Source organism: Coloeus monedula (assembly GCF_965178545.1).
Source record: "Coloeus monedula genome assembly, chromosome: 9".
NCBI lineage: Eukaryota > Metazoa > Chordata > Aves > Passeriformes > Corvidae > Coloeus > Coloeus monedula.
In genome coordinates, this window is record NC_138789.1 from 20,201,151 (window position 1) to 20,218,383 (window position 17,233).

At 38.1% G+C, this 17,233-nt stretch overlaps 1 protein-coding gene across 6 annotated transcripts in view; it reads left to right on the plus strand.

Annotated features, from left to right (window-relative positions):
* Positions 1 to 156: 156 nt before the first annotated feature.
* Positions 157 to 17,233, plus strand: part of FUBP1 (far upstream element binding protein 1) — a 35,022-nt gene continuing 17,945 nt past the window's right edge. For 5 of the 6 annotated variants that reach the window (XR_014226665.1, XM_082287427.1, XM_082287429.1 and 2 more), the window contains exons 1-18: positions 157 to 298; positions 1,272 to 1,362; positions 3,250 to 3,288; positions 3,623 to 3,662; positions 4,456 to 4,505; positions 4,600 to 4,671; positions 4,967 to 5,024; positions 5,485 to 5,647; positions 5,727 to 5,825; positions 5,909 to 6,010; positions 6,692 to 6,794; positions 6,879 to 6,979; positions 7,570 to 7,711; positions 8,507 to 8,667; positions 9,458 to 9,612; positions 9,700 to 9,779; positions 12,584 to 12,712; positions 13,311 to 13,385. Coding sequence is in view for 5 of the 6 variants with exons in the window: in XM_082287427.1 (XP_082143553.1) it covers positions 185 to 298; positions 1,272 to 1,362; positions 3,250 to 3,288; positions 3,623 to 3,662; positions 4,456 to 4,505; positions 4,600 to 4,671; positions 4,967 to 5,024; positions 5,485 to 5,647; positions 5,727 to 5,825; positions 5,909 to 6,010; positions 6,692 to 6,794; positions 6,879 to 6,979; positions 7,570 to 7,711; positions 8,507 to 8,667; positions 9,458 to 9,612; positions 9,700 to 9,779; positions 12,584 to 12,712; positions 13,311 to 13,385 (1,774 nt within the window). In the remaining variant the exon portion in view is untranslated. The remainder of the gene's footprint in view (positions 299 to 1,271; positions 1,363 to 3,249; positions 3,289 to 3,622; positions 3,663 to 4,455; positions 4,506 to 4,599; positions 4,672 to 4,966; positions 5,025 to 5,484; positions 5,648 to 5,726; positions 5,826 to 5,908; positions 6,011 to 6,691; positions 6,795 to 6,878; positions 6,980 to 7,569; positions 7,712 to 8,506; positions 8,668 to 9,457; positions 9,613 to 9,699; positions 9,780 to 12,583; positions 12,713 to 13,310; positions 13,386 to 17,233) is intronic. The other variant, XM_082287430.1, reaches the window with a different exon arrangement.

The window sequence follows — 17,233 nt, forward strand, 5'->3', positions numbered from 1 at the left end:
CGCCGCGAGGCTTCTCCGACGTTCTTCGGCGCCCGCAATGAAATCCCGCCCGAGATATCGCGAGCTTTCGGCGCGCTCCCCCCGAGCACGATGCCGCGCAGGAATGTGAAAGGCGCGCGCCCGCCGCCATTTTCTCTCTTTCTTGGCAGGCGGCGGCAGCGGCTGGAGCGGCGCTGGGGTGGCCATGGCGGACTATTCCACCGTGCCCCCTCCTGCTGCGGGCGCGCCCGGGGGAGGCGGCGGCGGGGCTGGAGGAGTGAACGATGCCTTTAAAGACGCGCTGCAGAGGGCTAGGCAGGTGTGTGTGTGTGGGGCTCTATCGAATCAATGGGGTCCCGGGGCCTAGAGGCCGCCGTATCAGAGCTGTGGAACAAGGAGCGGGCTGCGCCCTCACCGTGCTCGGCTGTGGAGAGTGGGGGTCCCTCCGCAAGTGTGTGTGTATTGGGGGGCTTCGTCCTATCTACACGCCCTCTTTGCGCTACCTGCCCGCTCTGGGCCGCGAGGTATTTGTGGCCCCGCTCCGCCATCGCCCGCGAGTAGCGCCGGGCTCGGCCCGAGGGGATTTGGCGGTGAGAGGAGCGGCAACGCGGGCTCCCTCCCGACGGCGGGGAGGCGAAATCTCGGCGGGCGAGTAGCGGCGCGTTATCGGGCCCGGCCCGGCGGAGGGACAGGAGGGCGGCGGCTCCGCGGGCGGGCCGTGTTGTGGTGCCCGCGGCGCCCGCAGCCTGCTCGGACCGGTTGGGCAGCGCCGCGGCCTGCGGAGCGAAGGCCCTTGCGGAAGCTCTTTACCCCGCAGTTTTATTTGTAGCTTCTGCACCACGGGCAATGTTTTCATCGCTTCTTGGGCGAAATTTTCGCCTCGTTTCTTAATAAGCGGTGGCGGTTTTGGCAGTATTTTAAAACCCGGTGTAGTCGGATTTTGAGGTTGTTTAGTCGGTGAGGCGCTGCTGTGAGACACCACAATGTTTCGCGTAGAACGCGTAGAGAAAGAAAATCCTCGTTTAGGAAAAAATGTTGGTGTTCAAAGGCCAAATTCTCGTTGGTTTTTTTTTTTTTAATGGGCGAGGAAAATTTGGGAGGCTCTACTGTTGAAGGACGAGCACAAGTCTTTAAAACAGAAACCCTCTATGAGCATAACTGCTTTTGGCTTTTAATTATTTAGGGTCATTTTAATGTGCATTATTTAAATCCCTGAAATCTTCTAGAGGACGTGGAATAAATATGGGCCGAATTAATTTTTTTTTCTCGGCTCACATCTGCCTTTTGTTTAGATTGCAGCGAAAATTGGAGGAGATGCTGGCACATCAATGAATTCAAACGACTACGGTTATGGAGGGCAGAAAAGACCTCTTGAGGATGGAGGTACGCACTCGTTCTTGCTGCATTTATTTTTGTGGAGTATGGCCACTGTGCCAGAAAGACTGCAGGTGGTGGTTTTGTTTGTGGATTCGTGGTTTTTTTTTTCCATAGCACAGCATTAAAATACTTCGTTCCCTTCATAGATCATTACATACTTTCTCATTGTCAGTTTAGTGGGAAAGTTTGTTTTAAACCGTTGTGCTCTAACCTGAAGTGAATGTAAGCTTGTTTTACAATATTTTATATGTAGCTTAAATGCTGCAAATAGAAAAATGTATGCTGGGGAAAGGGACAGAAACATTCAGGCTGCAAAATGACTGTGCAGGTGTCATTGAAGTCTTTCATGGTTGCGTGGGATTGATTACCGCTTGTAAATTACAATTAGAGCAGGAAGTGCTCCAGGAGCTTGATTGTTTCATTAACTTTATTGCTGCACTGTTTCAAATAAAAGTATTAATGCATTTCATTGTAAAAGCATAGGACTTTAAAAAAAACACTGGAAAGTAAATTTTCTACCCTGAAGACACTTCTGTGTTGTCTAATATTTCAGCCTACAGCGTGTGTGAGCCCTGATAAGATCATACTTAAATCTTACGACTTGTTGCAGCTTTTTGGATTTGCCTTACACTGCAGTAAAGTTTTCTCCTGAAACGTGTGTGTCGTCTTCTGTCTCTTACAGAGCAGCCACTTCGAACTTAACAGGGTTTGATATGTTTAATATACACACAAAGTGCTAGCTAAATTACAGGAGGAAATCTCTGAGCTTGCTGAAATGTTCTTATAGGTGTCACAAAAGAGAAATGCCTTTTTTTTTCCTTTAAAAGGATTGAAACTCAGTCTACAGAATGTAACTAAGGCTTTATGTCAGGAGCTCTTGTGTCCTACAGTAAAGTTTTTTTTTCTATGAAAGGTGAGGTTTTTAATATACAAAAATGAGCTAATGATGCTTCAGATGATATATGTAATGTATTCTTTTTATTTTATGTGTAGATGGCTCTTGGACAAGTCCGAGCAGTACAACACACTGGGAGGGAATGCCCTCTCCTTTTAAAGGCAGGAATTTTTATTTATTACCTGTGTTTAGTATGTAAACATGACATAAACTAGTGGATCTTTCTGGATTGACACAAATAATTCTTGGAATATGTGTCTGAGTTTTTGCTGCACATAAATTATGGTGGTTCATATAGCATTTATTTTGGGGTGGGAAGGAAGCATCTGAAGACTTATCTTTTCAGATATAGGTTAATGATGCCTTTTATTTCTCTACTGTACAGAAAGGATTTGGACGATAGTGATGTAGTTGCTTTGAATCTGCTTTTTTTTTGTGAAGTTTTATGCTATGAAATGCTTGATATTTGGATAGGGATTTCATATCAACATTCAGATTGAGATTGCATTGCCATGTGATACTGTTGTATTTTCAGATGTTTGGTCTAGATTTGTGGTCATTGTCAGAATTATTTTTTTAAAGTCATTGTTGATTTTTTTATGGATTTGATTTTTTTTTCTTTTTTACTATAGAAGCATCATTAGCTTGAGCAGCCAACAAAGCTCAACTTTGTTCCTTGTCTTAGTTGGGTTTCAGTGACTGGGTATCTGAGCTATCTACATACAGTGCGTTCTGAAAGCTGCCTTTTGTTAAACTGAATAGATACATGGAAAAATCTAACATCTTTTCAGCTATACTAACCAAGTGCTGAGTGTTCGTGAGATTTTTTCTTTTATTCAGATGATCAACTCCCTGAAATTGGAGGAGAAAAAAGAAAGAAAGGGGAAAAAAAAAAAGGGGGGGCTAAAATACACTGGAAATTTACAATTCACACTAAAAGGTTTAAGCACTTCTTGAATTTCTTGGCAAAAAAATTTTTAAAAATCTTAATTTTGCAGATCAACCAGATGCTAAGAAAGTTGCTCCCCAGAATGACTGTAAGTAATTTTTATTTTGTTGCCAAAAAAAACCTAAACAAGTGTAACATTGTCAGACCAACAGTTTGAAAGTGTTATGGTAGGTGACACTTGAATAAATGAGATCCAAAAAAATGGCTGGGGATTTATGTCTTGTTGAAGCAGTGGGAGTCAGCTTTGTAAGACTGACAGGGGTGGTAGCAACAGATGAGTCTTTATCATTTTTTAACCTTTTGATAACACTTTTTAAAAGTGAACAAAAATTTGATACAATTGAGTTTTGTTGTCAAGGGAGAAGCTTAATTGTAAATTATACCACTTGTTTGAATTTAATTTTAACAATGTTTGTTTATAGCTTTTGGAAATCAGCTACCACCGATGCATCAGCAGCAAAGGTAAGAGTTAGACTACATCTTATGTAGGATTTTTATTGGAATAAAGTGGTTTCAAGCAATTTTTCTGAAAAAGTGGTATCAACACATGAAGCATTTATTCTGCCTTTGTGTGATCTGTTGAAATTTAGCTTCAGCAAGTCCCAAGTTAGACATTTAAAATGTACCTACCTTGCTGTCTCTTCCTTTCTCCACAGCCTAGGCTGTGGATCAAGGTTAATAAAAGGAAAATGTGTTGGCTTGTTTTTACTACTTCAGCATAGCTAGAAGTTGGAAGCAGATCTGAAGAGAAAGGGGGTGATGCCATCTTGTAAACAAAAAGCAAACCTGGATGACCTAAGACCAAATAATTCAAACTTTATGTAGAGTATTTCTCACCTGTGTTTGTTACAACTTCATGGTTTTCTTCACTTGTTTCTTACCTAAACAGTCAGATCCAGCTATTAATATGCTTTGGACAGTTCTGAGATACCAAAATTTTCAGCATCCTTTGATGGATATAAAGATGAAACTTAAAATGCTACAGTAGCCTTTTCTGTATTGCACATCTGTTAATAAAGAGGGTGAAGGAAAACTTCTGACTGATTTGTATGACACATAAACCTTTTGTGTTGTTTCTGTGTATTGTCACCTTATGTAGAACTGTGCTTGCATGATCACTTCCAAAGGTAGTGGGAGGCAAGTAAGCCAGGGTGATGATGGGGGCAGTAGCTTGCTTTAGTTAATGGGACAATATGTATAAATGTAATGCTGGTTTGGTCTCTGGACGGTCATTGTCTTTTGTTTAACATTGTAGGTCTGTGATGACAGAGGAGTACAAAGTTCCAGATGGGATGGTTGGATTCAGTAAGTAGTATGGGTGTGTGGTCTTGTAGTACAGTGAGGGATGGTAGCAGATGCTGATAATACAAATAATCTTTCTATATTTTCTTTTTCCAAGTAATTGGCAGAGGCGGAGAGCAGATCTCACGCATACAGCAGGAGTCTGGCTGTAAAATACAGATTGCACCCGGTAACTACTGGGGGGGGGGGGTTAACCTGTCTGTTTGGGGAAATGGAGGGGGCGGTTGGTAGGAAGTCCAGAAGATTGCTCATGGCTTCTAATTGCCTCAACCTTCATTTAAGGTGTAGTTTAATTTTTTTGTGCTAATCTCAACTATGGTGAGTGAAAGAAATGCAAAATGGGATGCATGGATTATTCTACTTCAGTGAATGTGAAGTTGCAGTAGTTCGTGTATTATGATTAATTTCATAAACTCTTTCTGACTTAACACTACTGATAAATTGGTTTAATTTTATGATTGCAGATAGTGGAGGCCTGCCTGAAAGATCATGTATGCTAACTGGAACACCAGAGTCTGTTCAGTAAGTATTTTTAACTGATGTCAGGACTGTAATCATGATTTTATTCTGATGGCAGCTAACATAACACATGGTGAATATATACTTGCTTTTGTCCACTGTTGTGGTGGTAGTTACAAGTACGAATGTCCTTATTTTGCATGCTGAATCAAGCAGCAGCTTTTGTTCTGAGTTACGCTTTGTGTGTAACTATAGTCAGGGTCCTTGAGCAGGTAACTCTGTTAAATGTGTTTGGTAAAGGACCACCTTTTGTATTCCAATATTGGGATGGTTTTATTATTTTGCAGTTAGTTTCTTAAGTTACTTTTGCAGATTGATTGAGTTTGCTTCATATTTCTTAGTGATAATAATCATAATTATTTTGCAGAAACTTTTTAAATTAAGACTATTTCCAAGCGGGATAGGTGTGGGCAAGTGATACTTGGAGGAATAAGTATTTATAAACGTGTATTTTCTTTCACAGGTCAGCAAAAAGATTACTTGACCAAATAGTTGAAAAGGGAAGACCTGCACCTGGATTTCATCATGGTGATGGACCTGGAAATGCAGTCCAAGAAATTATGATTCCAGCAAGTAAAGCAGGATTAGTTATTGGGAAAGGTGGAGAGACAATTAAACAATTACAGGTATATCTGTATCTTCTTTTAAATATGATAGTACTGAATCTGGATTTGAGTGGGTATTGACCTCCCTTTTGTCAAATAGGAGCGGGCAGGTGTCAAAATGGTCATGATTCAAGATGGTCCGCAGAACACTGGTGCAGACAAGCCCCTTAGGATAACTGGAGACCCTTATAAAGTTCAGGTAAGGAGTGCTTCACAATTCAGAGCATTTTCTAATCTGTTCTGATGTTGCAGTACCTAAACAACCTTTCATTCTTCTTTTAGCAAGCCAAGGAAATGGTGCTGGAGTTAATTCGTGATCAAGGTGGCTTTAGAGAGGTGCGCAACGAATATGGGTCAAGAATAGGAGGAAATGAAGGGATAGACGTAAGCATGGTTGAAAAACTTGTTCACTGTATTTTGAGATGTTAACTGTAAAATGTTAAGTGGGGTAATACCAATGAAGGCTTTTAACCAGATTTCAGAAGTGATTATGGCATGTAAGTATTACTCGATCATTTCTGAATTCGCAGCACTAAATGATGTGCGGCATTCACTTCACATTTCCAGCAGTTACAAACAATGTCAAGTAGCTGGAGTTTTTTATCAAATGTGCAAGTAAATTTTATGGCCGAGTTTATAATACCATAATGTTACTGAAATTGGACTTTGGCCTTTACAGAAGGATGTTCAAGTCCACCTGTTAATGCAAGTCACAGCCTAGTAACTGTTCATCAGGGGATAGGCTTAAAGTTTCATCTCCTAGAATTTTAGACACTTCGTAAATTCTTTTTTTCTTTTTTTTTTTTTTATTCTGAGAAGTATAGTATCCACTGGAATTGCTACCACTATGAGAACTTGTAAAACATAGAATCACTTTGTTTGATACTTTGGTCCAGTATGTGCTAGGCTTGTGACTTGATATTAAAAAATACCTTTTCAAAAAAGCCTGAAGTGGCATTGATCTTGCCCTAGTTTACAATTACAATTAATTCTAACCCTTTCACTGTGTGGATTTTTTGGGAATATCTGTGTCATCAGCATCCTGGTTTGGTTTTTTTTTCCTAGGTTCCGATACCACGATTTGCTGTAGGTATTGTAATTGGAAGAAATGGAGAGATGATAAAAAAGATCCAGAATGATGCTGGTGTTAGGATCCAGTTTAAGCCAGGTTTGTGAAACGTTCATAACTCTCTGTGAATTAAGTGTAAATTTACTGAATTGCATATACTAGAATAGTTCATTTTTATTCCAGATGATGGAACAACTCCCGATAGAATAGCCCAGATCACAGGGCCTCCAGACAGATGTCAGCATGCTGCAGAAATTATTACAGATCTCCTTCGCAGTGTTCAGGTTGGGTAACGTCGTTCAGTTTTTAAAATCTCCTGCCCATGCTTTGGAAAGACCCAAAATTTTCAAAAAGTGTGTATAACTAAAGAAAATAATTTAGTTATGCCATTTGAATCTATTTCAAAGTTTGGTCTGGAATATGAATGTTTACTTTTACAGTTACAGTTTTGCAAGCGACAGTACTGATTCAAAGTCGTGGCATTTCTCTATATGGCTGGTTTTTAGAGCTGCTGCTTGTCTTTTGTGTTGAAAGCTAATATGCTCTGACTTTTGGTTGTAATCAGTGTTTAAAAGCTCATTGTTAGATGAGCCCCACTGCTGCATTTACAGAAGGCAGACAAAAATTACATCTCTGTACCTGTGAAACTTTCTGCTTTCTTCTATATCCTTCCTTCATCTTTCATACACAGAATTATACAGAACATACTCTAAAATGTAATTTAGGCCTTTTGTAAAAGGTACTGCTTTAACTACCAAAACTGCCTGAGTAGAGAACCAGTTTTTTCTTAACAAATGATGTTATGTAACCTGTTTGCATTATTTGTTTGCAGTAATTTTATAGCACATGTTCATTTGTTGTTGCTTCTTTTTAGGCTGGTAACCCTGGTGGACCAGGACCTGGTGGTCGAGGAAGGGGTAGAGGCCAAGGCAACTGGAACATGGGGCCTCCTGGTGGATTACAGGAGTTCAATTTTATTGTCCCTACTGGCAAAACTGGATTAATCATTGGAAAAGGCAATATATCTTATATATGTACATTTATATGTTATTTTAAAACCACTCAGCTTTTCTGTTTGGACAAATGCCATGCTACGGAGGTGTGTGATTAGCGTGATGCTAATAATGCAGATGTTGTATGTTCAATCCCTGTATGGGCCTTTCACATAAGAGTTGGACTCCATCATCTTTGTGGGTCCCTTCCAACTCAAGAGTATTTTGTGATTCTGTGATTTTTTAAAAAAATTTTTAATTGCTAAATTATCTCTGTTTTGAAGACTTTGTGTATACTAATGGTACATATAACTTTTCTGGATCCTGTAGGAGGAGGAACCAGTTCAGGGAATTTAACTTTCTGGTTTTCGTGCACTGCAAGAAATTGTGGACTTAAATAGCATGTCAGCCTCTGTGGGGCTTTTTTGTCATTTGGGCTTCCTTCCCTTAATAGGGAGGTTGGGTTTTAAGTGTATTTACTAATAACCGTGTGTGTCAGTTGTTACTCATGTCTGATATTAAATGTTGACATGAATGGAAAAAAACAGACAAGGGTGTCGGAATTCTTTGCTGTTGTTTCTGAGTGACATTTTTGTGGTCTCTAAAATAAAAAAATAATTTGTTTTACTAATTTATTGCCATTAAATCTCTATATTACACTGAAGAGGTTTTTTTTAAATTGCTAGAATGTTCTTGATTGGCTTTTAAGAATAGGTGCCTTTTCATGTCTTTTCAGCTTCCATGCAGTTGACTTTCTCTGATTCGAATCAGTATTTTTTGCTTTAATGCACGTCATAACAACTGTATGTTGCATTGTAGGTGGTGAAACTATTAAAAGTATAAGCCAACAGTCTGGTGCTAGAATAGAACTTCAAAGAAATCCTCCACCTAATGCGGATCCGAACATGAAGATGTTTACTATCCGTGGAACACCCCAGCAAATAGATTATGCACGACAACTAATAGAAGAAAAGATTGGAGTGAGTGTATAACTGCTTTTTTGTTTACTATTGGAGCTAAATAGAGGTGAAAGCAAGTCTCCGTTGTGGATGCTTCTTTATCCTTTCACTTCCCAGATAATCAGATAATAAATTGATAATAATGGCTATCTGGATTTAAAGTACTATAAACATAACAAAATCTTGAAATGGAAACAGTTGATCTCTTCAACATCCTATGGTGTGTTCTTGGTGATGCCAGTTTTGTGCATATGAGAAATTTGATACATTCACAGAATGTTAGATATCAGTGATACTAAATTGTGTGTTTTGCTTTTCAGTCTCAGTATATTTGGGTAAAGTTCTAATCCAAGTTACGCCTTCGGTTCCACTGCACTTTCGTTTGCATATGTGGGCATGTAATCAAATTCACTAGTGGTTTTTTTTCCTGATCTTACAAGCAGTTTTAGTTAGTCAGATTTAGGTGTATTGATTTATTTTAAAACCGATAATGTTGTTAGAGTGTGGGGCTTTTAGTGCAACTTGTGGAAAAATCCATGGGTTTTTTGTAAAATCCTTCACTTCCTCAAGACGGGACTGAAATAAATGCAGTTTTTTAGTTGTTATTACTGCCACAGCTGCCTTTAACTGTAACTAGTCCTAAGCTTAATCAAACTTTAAAAAGCCTGTTTTCTGCAGGTAACTGTCTTTATTTAAAACCAATCAAACCTGTTAGACGATTCACTTAGAGTGTTCAGATAAATGTTTTTAAATTGCTGAAAAATTGAGAACCTCAAGGTGTATTTTTGTGTCTGTGCTACCTTTGTTACAGGGTCCGGTGAATCCATTGGGTCCACCTGTTCCCCATGGTCCCCATGGTGTTGTTCCTGGCCCGCATGGACCTCCTGGGCCACCAGGTCCTGGTGCTCCCATGGGACCATATAATCCAGCTCCTTATAATCCAGGCCCTCCTGGTCCTGCACCTCAGTAAGTATTGCTTCAGCTGACTTCCTTCTTTGTAAGGTGACCCTGGGACCGGCTTTCACTGTGTATGTATGACTTGGTGTTTTACAGTGGTCCTCCAGCTCCATATGCTCCACAGGGATGGGGAAATGCTTATCCGCACTGGCAGCCACCTAACCCACCAGATCCAGGTAAGAAATGCACAGCTGTACTGTAGGGTGGGTATGTTTCAAGTACATCCATTCTGTCCTTACAAGTATATGTATTATACAGTTCACTTGTGTTACACTCATAAAGCTGAAAAACTCCTATTTTTCTGGATTTTTCTTCACTGATTGTCATTTTACTTATGTTTTGCATTTTACCTATGTGGCTTGTGAGATGTTGAAAGTTAATTGTTACAGTTGGAATATGCTTTTTTACAAGTGTTATTGATACTGCATCCCTATTTATGATACTTTTTGCAAATCTTGGTTCACTGATTTTGTGCAGTTCAGTTTTCTTACAGTTGATGTTTTTGCTAAAGTTCTTTATTGAGGATGTCTTTTTTTCTCTAGTAGTAGATGACTTCTGATTTTAAACAGTCTTCACTGCTCTGTCTTTTTACAATTAATGCTATAATGTTTCTAGGTTTTGTTCTGTTAGAATTACTTTTAAGAGTCTGATATACACAAATGTATTTTGTTGAGTCCTTTTTGAGGGCTAAAACCTTGGTAATTTGCTGTTAATACAGTAAAACTAGTTAGGGTTGTGTATTTTGAGCTTTTGCTTTTAATAGTTTTGTATATTCTTCTGAAACCCGTCTTTGTAGAATCTGTTTCTTCTATTTCTGTTTATCTTTGTCAAGACTGGGAGTTCTTACTTAATTACAACTTCCAAAGTTGTAGTATCCTGCTTTTCTTTAAGTTTACATCCTTTGGTTGGACTAGAGGATATGGGGAAATGGAACATCAGCCACAGAAGGCATGGTAAGGCTAGATGCTTGAGTCTGTTGTACCTCATTTGTTTGAGGTTGAGTTTTCTCAGAACTTGAGCCAAAAGATCTCAATATTATTTTTGTTACAAATGACAAATAGTTTCTGATAGTCACTCATCCTGACATAGGATCCATTAGTGGAGAAGGGGACTGTATGTATGTGTCAGGTTGTATCTTTGCAAAGAACCGTTGCTGGGTTTAGTTCCCAAACTTCTGTGCAAGGTAGTTCTGCATGTATTCAGTTCAGTATTTAAAAATGCCTGCTGACATTATTTAGAATAATTCAAAGTGACTGGGTCTCAGCATAGCAAAACCACTATTAAAATGTTACAGCCTTTTTAACACCACCTTCTTTATTATTTAATAAAGTTGCTTATCTACACAAAGGCTGTGTAAGAAAAAATGGCAAATACTCCCTTGATGTCATCCTGATGATTCTGTAACTGTTTTTTTGATAAATACTTCTCTTAAAAATCTAATGAAGTTGTCATATGTGCAGTTGAAGTTGGTGTTTCTTTTGACTAGCATTTCTTTGGATTAATTTTCTACAGTTTTCTCTTAGTTACTCATTCCAGTGTAACAAATGGGTTATTTTAGTATTTTTTTCAGAGGTGCTTTCTCCAGACCTGTGCTTGCCCTTGTCACATGAAAGTGGAGCTAGTTACTACAGTCAGATTTCTTTGGAAATTTAATGAATCCAGCTGTGTGTTCTTCTACTCTAGAGAAGTAGCTAAGGGGAAGGAGATGGGGAATTGAGCAATGGCTTATTTGATATTTGCAGGTAACCTTAGAATATAGTCTGTGTTAGTTTAAATCCAGTATTATTGATGGAAGCAGTGTAATTTAAAACAGGAAGTAGTGTGTTAACATTTTTTTCTGTATTCTGATACTGTGTGCATTTGAAGTGGTTACATCTGACTTGTCACAGGATTTCATTTAGCATTAATTTGTTGTTGTGGGTTTCTTCTTGAATGTCTTTTTCAAGGGATTTCTTCATCTTCCATTATTCACTGCCCTACCTGTTTCCTGTTTAGGGAGGATTATATTTCCGTTCCCATGTACAGTTACTCTAAAGTATCAGTTGTCTTCATATCCTTTTGTGAAATTCTCTCCTCAGTTGGCTGCATTTCTTTGCAGATACTTTTACTCTTTTAAGACTGCAAATACTGTTTGCAAATATATGCTGGTTGTGTAAAACATACTGTGTTCTCTAATAGTAGATTTTCAGGTATTGTGGATTGCCAGTCTGGTAATGTAATCAATCTGTGACTCAGCAAGAATAATCCATTCCTAAAGGCTGTATGTGAAAAACAGAGAAATAAAACTCTAGGAAACAGCATCATTGGCCTGCCTAGATGTAGATAAAAATAAGGAACCATGGAGATAGATGCAGAAGATGCAACTGTTTCTATTTTTTTTTTATATACTAAAAAGCTGTAAGTAAACAGTGATGCTTAATAGCCACGTATGGGGATTCAGGTTCCTAAAATGCTGTGTGTTTCTCTATTTTACTGTTACCTTAAAGTTAAACTGACAAGCATTGCAAATGCCTAGTAAGTCTTGTATTCTTCTGTTTCAGAAATATGTATTTGGCACACCTCCTCCACCGTTGCCAGTGTCATTAGCGTGAGGTTCTAACAAAAGTAAAACCCTGAAATTGTTTGGTGCTAGAATGATTCATTGCTGCTTCCATTTATTAACATGATTGTTTAAATAAACTTGAAAACTCTGTTTCTGTTTATCACAAGTAAGATTAATAAGTGGCGTTGTAGTAGAAAGGGTTCTAAAATTATTTTATCTCACCAGCTTTATGAAAGTACACTTTGTACAGTATATTAGTCTGAAACCTGATCAAAAGTTTATGCTAGAAAGAAAGAATACTTAAAGGATGTACATGGATATTTTGTTGAGATGGATTTTTCTTTGGAGGAGAATAAGAATGCCTAGGACAGGATTAATTGAGGACAGCATTCTGTTCATAGTAGTACTATTATAAATGTTTATATTCTGTTTTCATAGGTAAGCCAGGAACAGATCCCAATTCAGCAGCGTGGGCAGCTTATTATGCTCACTATTATCAGCAGCAAGCACAGCCACCACCTGCAGCCCCTCCTGGTGGACCAGCTACAACACAAACTAATGGACAAGGTAGCTATTGAGTGAAATGGACATATTTCTCGTTGCTGGAGGTGTAAATACCCCATTATTTTTTATTGTTGTCTTCATGTATGGGGTAAATTTATTTTAGGTAGCTGGTTTTCTTGGGAAACTATTGCTTATAGCCTTCAATAGTGCTTTTATTAATTTCAGCAGTAATGAGTGCAATGCATTTAAGAGAATTTTGCTGCAACATGGGCTGACTTAACGACTACATAGAGCAGTCATAAATAAAAATGTAATGAGCTAAGCTGTTGATTGTCATTTGCTTAAACGGTCACATCACTTCCAGTGGGTTTAGGACAATTACAGTTGTGGTATTTAGTTGTGTTATTTTAATTTTTGTGCCTGGCTGAGGCTTACCACTTGAATTTTGGTGTTTCGTATTGCTAGTGGCATGCACTTCCTGAATCTTGAAAACAAGTCTTTTTCACTAGTAGTTTATATTTGTGCTTGTACCACAAAGGTTTATAGTGTCAGATTTGAGTGATGTCATGTGGGACCATTACTGAAAATTTCTGTTGATTATTTGGATTATATATGAAACAAACCCCAGTAGTTTAGTTTGACTGTTTTTAATATAATTCAGGAGATCAGCCAAATCCAGCACCAGCAGGGCAGGTTGACTATACCAAGGCCTGGGAGGAGTACTACAAAAAAATGGGTAAGTATGCAGGGGTTTTTTTTGTTGTTTTTTTTCTCTTCCATATTCATAGTGGAATGTTTTAGGAGACTTGCATATTTTGCTGGATGAGATGGGGTTTTTACCCCAAAAAAATAAAAATCCACAGTCACATGTCTTCTGAATCAAATACTGCTGAGAAACAGACTTAAATTTTGTGTTGTTTTTAGGGATTTCATGGTACTGAGGGTAGTAATCAGCTTTACAAAAATGCTTCAAACTTAAGGAGATGTCTTTGATTGTTGGGAAACAACATCTTTTAAATATTTCAATCTGAGTATTTAAAAGTATATTTCCCAAGTTTTGAAGTTCAGCTTTGATCTCCTTTATGTAGCTGTTGTTTTTAGAGTTTGATAGTTGTTTCCCAATTCTCTTCAGATTACATATAATTTTCTTTTCTTGTAACTTGTTTTCTGTGTTTCAGATTACTAAAGTATCATAATTAGCTTCCATTTATACTGTGCCCTTTTTTAAATAGCATTTGCTTTGCAGCACTTGAGCTGTGTTTAAACTGCAGGTTACATGTTGTTGGTAGCGTTTTTTTATAAAAATGAAATGAATATGCTGGTTAAGTTGATTATTTCATTGTTTTCTGCATCATTGTTTTCTGCATAAGGAAAGAGTGTGTGAGTTTTATGTACTGGCAGAAGGTGCCATTACTGTTTAAATCATGGTGATGTCCTGTAGGCCATGTTCTGTCCATGGTGTCCAGCTGTGGATCACTGTAGGTGGTGGAGCTCTGGATACTGAGCCCCAGTGGGCTTAGGAATGCCAGTGCTTTCCCAGATATCTCTGACCAGAAATACAGCAACATCCTGTTAGGGATGCGTCTTTGTTTGCATGGGAGGGTTTGGTGGCTGTTTTGCCATCTTCCAGCTGCACTCAGTTTTCTCATGGAATATTAAAAGCATTCAGATTTAAGATTAATAACATGCTTAATTCCTCTTACAAACCTTCCACTGTATTGGTAATTAGTTGCCAAGACATAACTACCTTTATTCTTTATTTTGGCACAGCATAAGTGATGAATTGAACAGAAAATACATAATGATTATTTAGTTCAATAATAGTGTATCAGACTAAAACAGTTACAACTCCCAAACATAAGATTTTTAAGATGATAGGCCTTTCCATTTTTCTTCCTGCTTCATTTAGCTATTTCTTCTCAATTCACTGTCTGTTAGTTTTGCTCACATTTTAAAATGCAAAGTTGTGGGTGGTTTTTACTGGTTTTTTTTAAATAATGTATTTTGTTGGCAGGGGCTCAGCCATCTTTCTAATTTGCTATCTTGGAAAGGGAAGTTTGGCTTGCACTAGTCTTGCACTTGCTCAGATTAACTAATAGCTAGTTATAAGGTGCTAGGATAGAGTTTATGGGAACAATTTCAAAGAGGAATGTGAGCCAAAAAAATACATTGGGAGATAAAAATAGTTGCTCTTAAAATGCAAAATGTAAAAAGTGCCAAGACAATCAACTAAGAGGAAAAACACAAGGTCAGTTCTCATCTTAATTTCTTTTTCTAGTTTGGATATAGTTCTTTGCCTGAAGGAGAGTTCTTGATGGCTGGACTTATATAACTTGACTGTGTAAATCATGAGAACTTTCTGCTGCAGAATCTTGATGTGGTAGATAGCATTTCTCTTAGAAAAGAGGAATTCAGTTGGATGTAATGCTAAATGGTGGTGATTTTCCCCACCTCAGTAACTATGTTAAGAAGCAGTAGAAGATCTGATGAGTAGGAAGGTTGTCCAACAGCAAGTTCATGGGCTCTCCAGGCTCTCCAGTACCATTTATACTGTAATTTTCTGTCCCCATTAACTTGTGCCAAAGGATGGGAATTACAAGTCCTCTTTGATGACTGAGATTTTTCACAGCACAGATAATTTCACCAAACTTTGTTAGAGAGAACTGAACTGAAATTCAGAGTTGTTGAGCCCAACCAGTTCTGCTGTTTTGCTGGTTTTGCTATTGAAAACTCTTTTGATAATCCTTCTGGCAAGCCTCTGAGGGTAAACAGTACTGAGCTGAACAAGTTTCCTGTGATACTGCAATTGGTGTTTTGAATTTTCTCATACTTAGTCAAGTATGAGTGATCTGAAAATGCTAAAACACTCCTGCATATGTCCATCCAAACAGTGTTCTCAAAGTGGCTTCCTTCTGGTGTGATATGACTCTGCTAATCACAGAGAACACTTCACTGTATTTTTTAGTGAACAGTGACTTGAAAGTGAACCTGTTTTCTGACTCAGAAATACAGTGGCAAAGTCCATCTCCTTTTTCAGACCCTTGTTTCAGGGGCTACTCCTTTGAGTAGCAAATAACTCCAAAAAGTCTCTTATGGATAACAGTTCCCTTTAAACATGAAGACATTTTTTAGTAAATGATCTGTATGCCACTATTGAAATTAGAAAATTTATTGTTTAAAGTCATTCCCATATACTGTGGGCTTGACGTACAGTTAAAGGATTCCATAATAAAATAGTGGAAGTGCTTTTAAAAGATTGCTCAGCATTGTAGTGGGAAAGAAGAAACAAAACAGTTTGCTCTTAGTAGAATCACTCTTGATAATGTTGAACGGTAAAATCTGCTGGTGTTTCCTTTCTCAGCCCTCCTTAAACAGGAGGTGTTGTGTGTTTCTCATATTTACCAGTCTTATCCGTAAGTGTTCCCATTGAATTTTGATATTAGCAGGCAGGTGCAGCTTCTACACTGAAGGGAAGCTTTGACTAAATTACTGAATTCCATGTGTAAGTTCAGAACTACTTGCAGTTAGGGAAATGGTGCACCTACAATACCCATTTCAGGACAGAAGTCCAGTTTGACATCTTTGAGTAGATGTTAAATTTTCTATATTTGATTTATTACTTGAATTTCAGTGCTGCCTTGACATAGTTGGCTAAATGTCCAAAGGTTCTTGGGTCATAATGTGCAAAAAAATCCCTTTTCTTTGACGTTCAGTTGTGTTGACAATAATTTGTACGTACAGTTATTATCTCAAAGTAATGGTGAACTTGGGAAGAGAGTATCCTTGGATAATTTGTAACCATATTAAAGATAATTTTTATTAAAATAACTGATCAGAAGTGTAAATTGTAAGTTGTAATTCACCACATTTTTAAAGTTGTAAAATGTGATTACAGCTCTAAAGCGTTGAAGAAATTTAAGTTTTTGTAGAAATTCCTTTACTGTATAAGCTCAAATAAAGATGGATGGACTTCCAGAGCTTACCTACAGTGTAAGTAGAAAAGCTAAGTTGTAAAGGCAGTTGTAAAATGGAAGGTTGTATTTCAATGGCTTCCAGGCTAGTGCTTTGCCAAATACTCACATTCTCTGCTTACAAGTCATGTTTTTGAGAGGATTAGAAGACTATACATGTGTAGGAGTAGTGTGAAATAGCTAGGATTCTTCATGTGAGTTTTCTTTGTTAAAGTATTTTCAAAAAACCCAACCAGACAAAATCAGCCTTCTGTCTGACATCCTAGAAAACACTTCATTAGAATTTTTGATATTCTTGTTTCTCAGAAGGTTGCTCAGTGGTTTTGTATTCAAGTAAAAGGTGAGGTGGTTTCAGGTAGGATTGAAAACTTCCAGCCCTCATCCAGTGGAAGGTGCCCCTTTTTGTTCATAGCAGAAGAGACAGTTGGGTGCACAAGGAATTGTACAGGGGGCAGACTTGCATTTTGCTTGGGTTTATTTCCTGCAGGGTGATGGGATGTGGTGGTTTGTTTTTGTTGGGTTTGGGTTTTTTTTTTCCTAGTATCTTAGAAAAAGCTTGCAAAGGTGGTGGTTTTTAGTAGTATCCTAATTCTGACTTTTGATTTGAAAAATA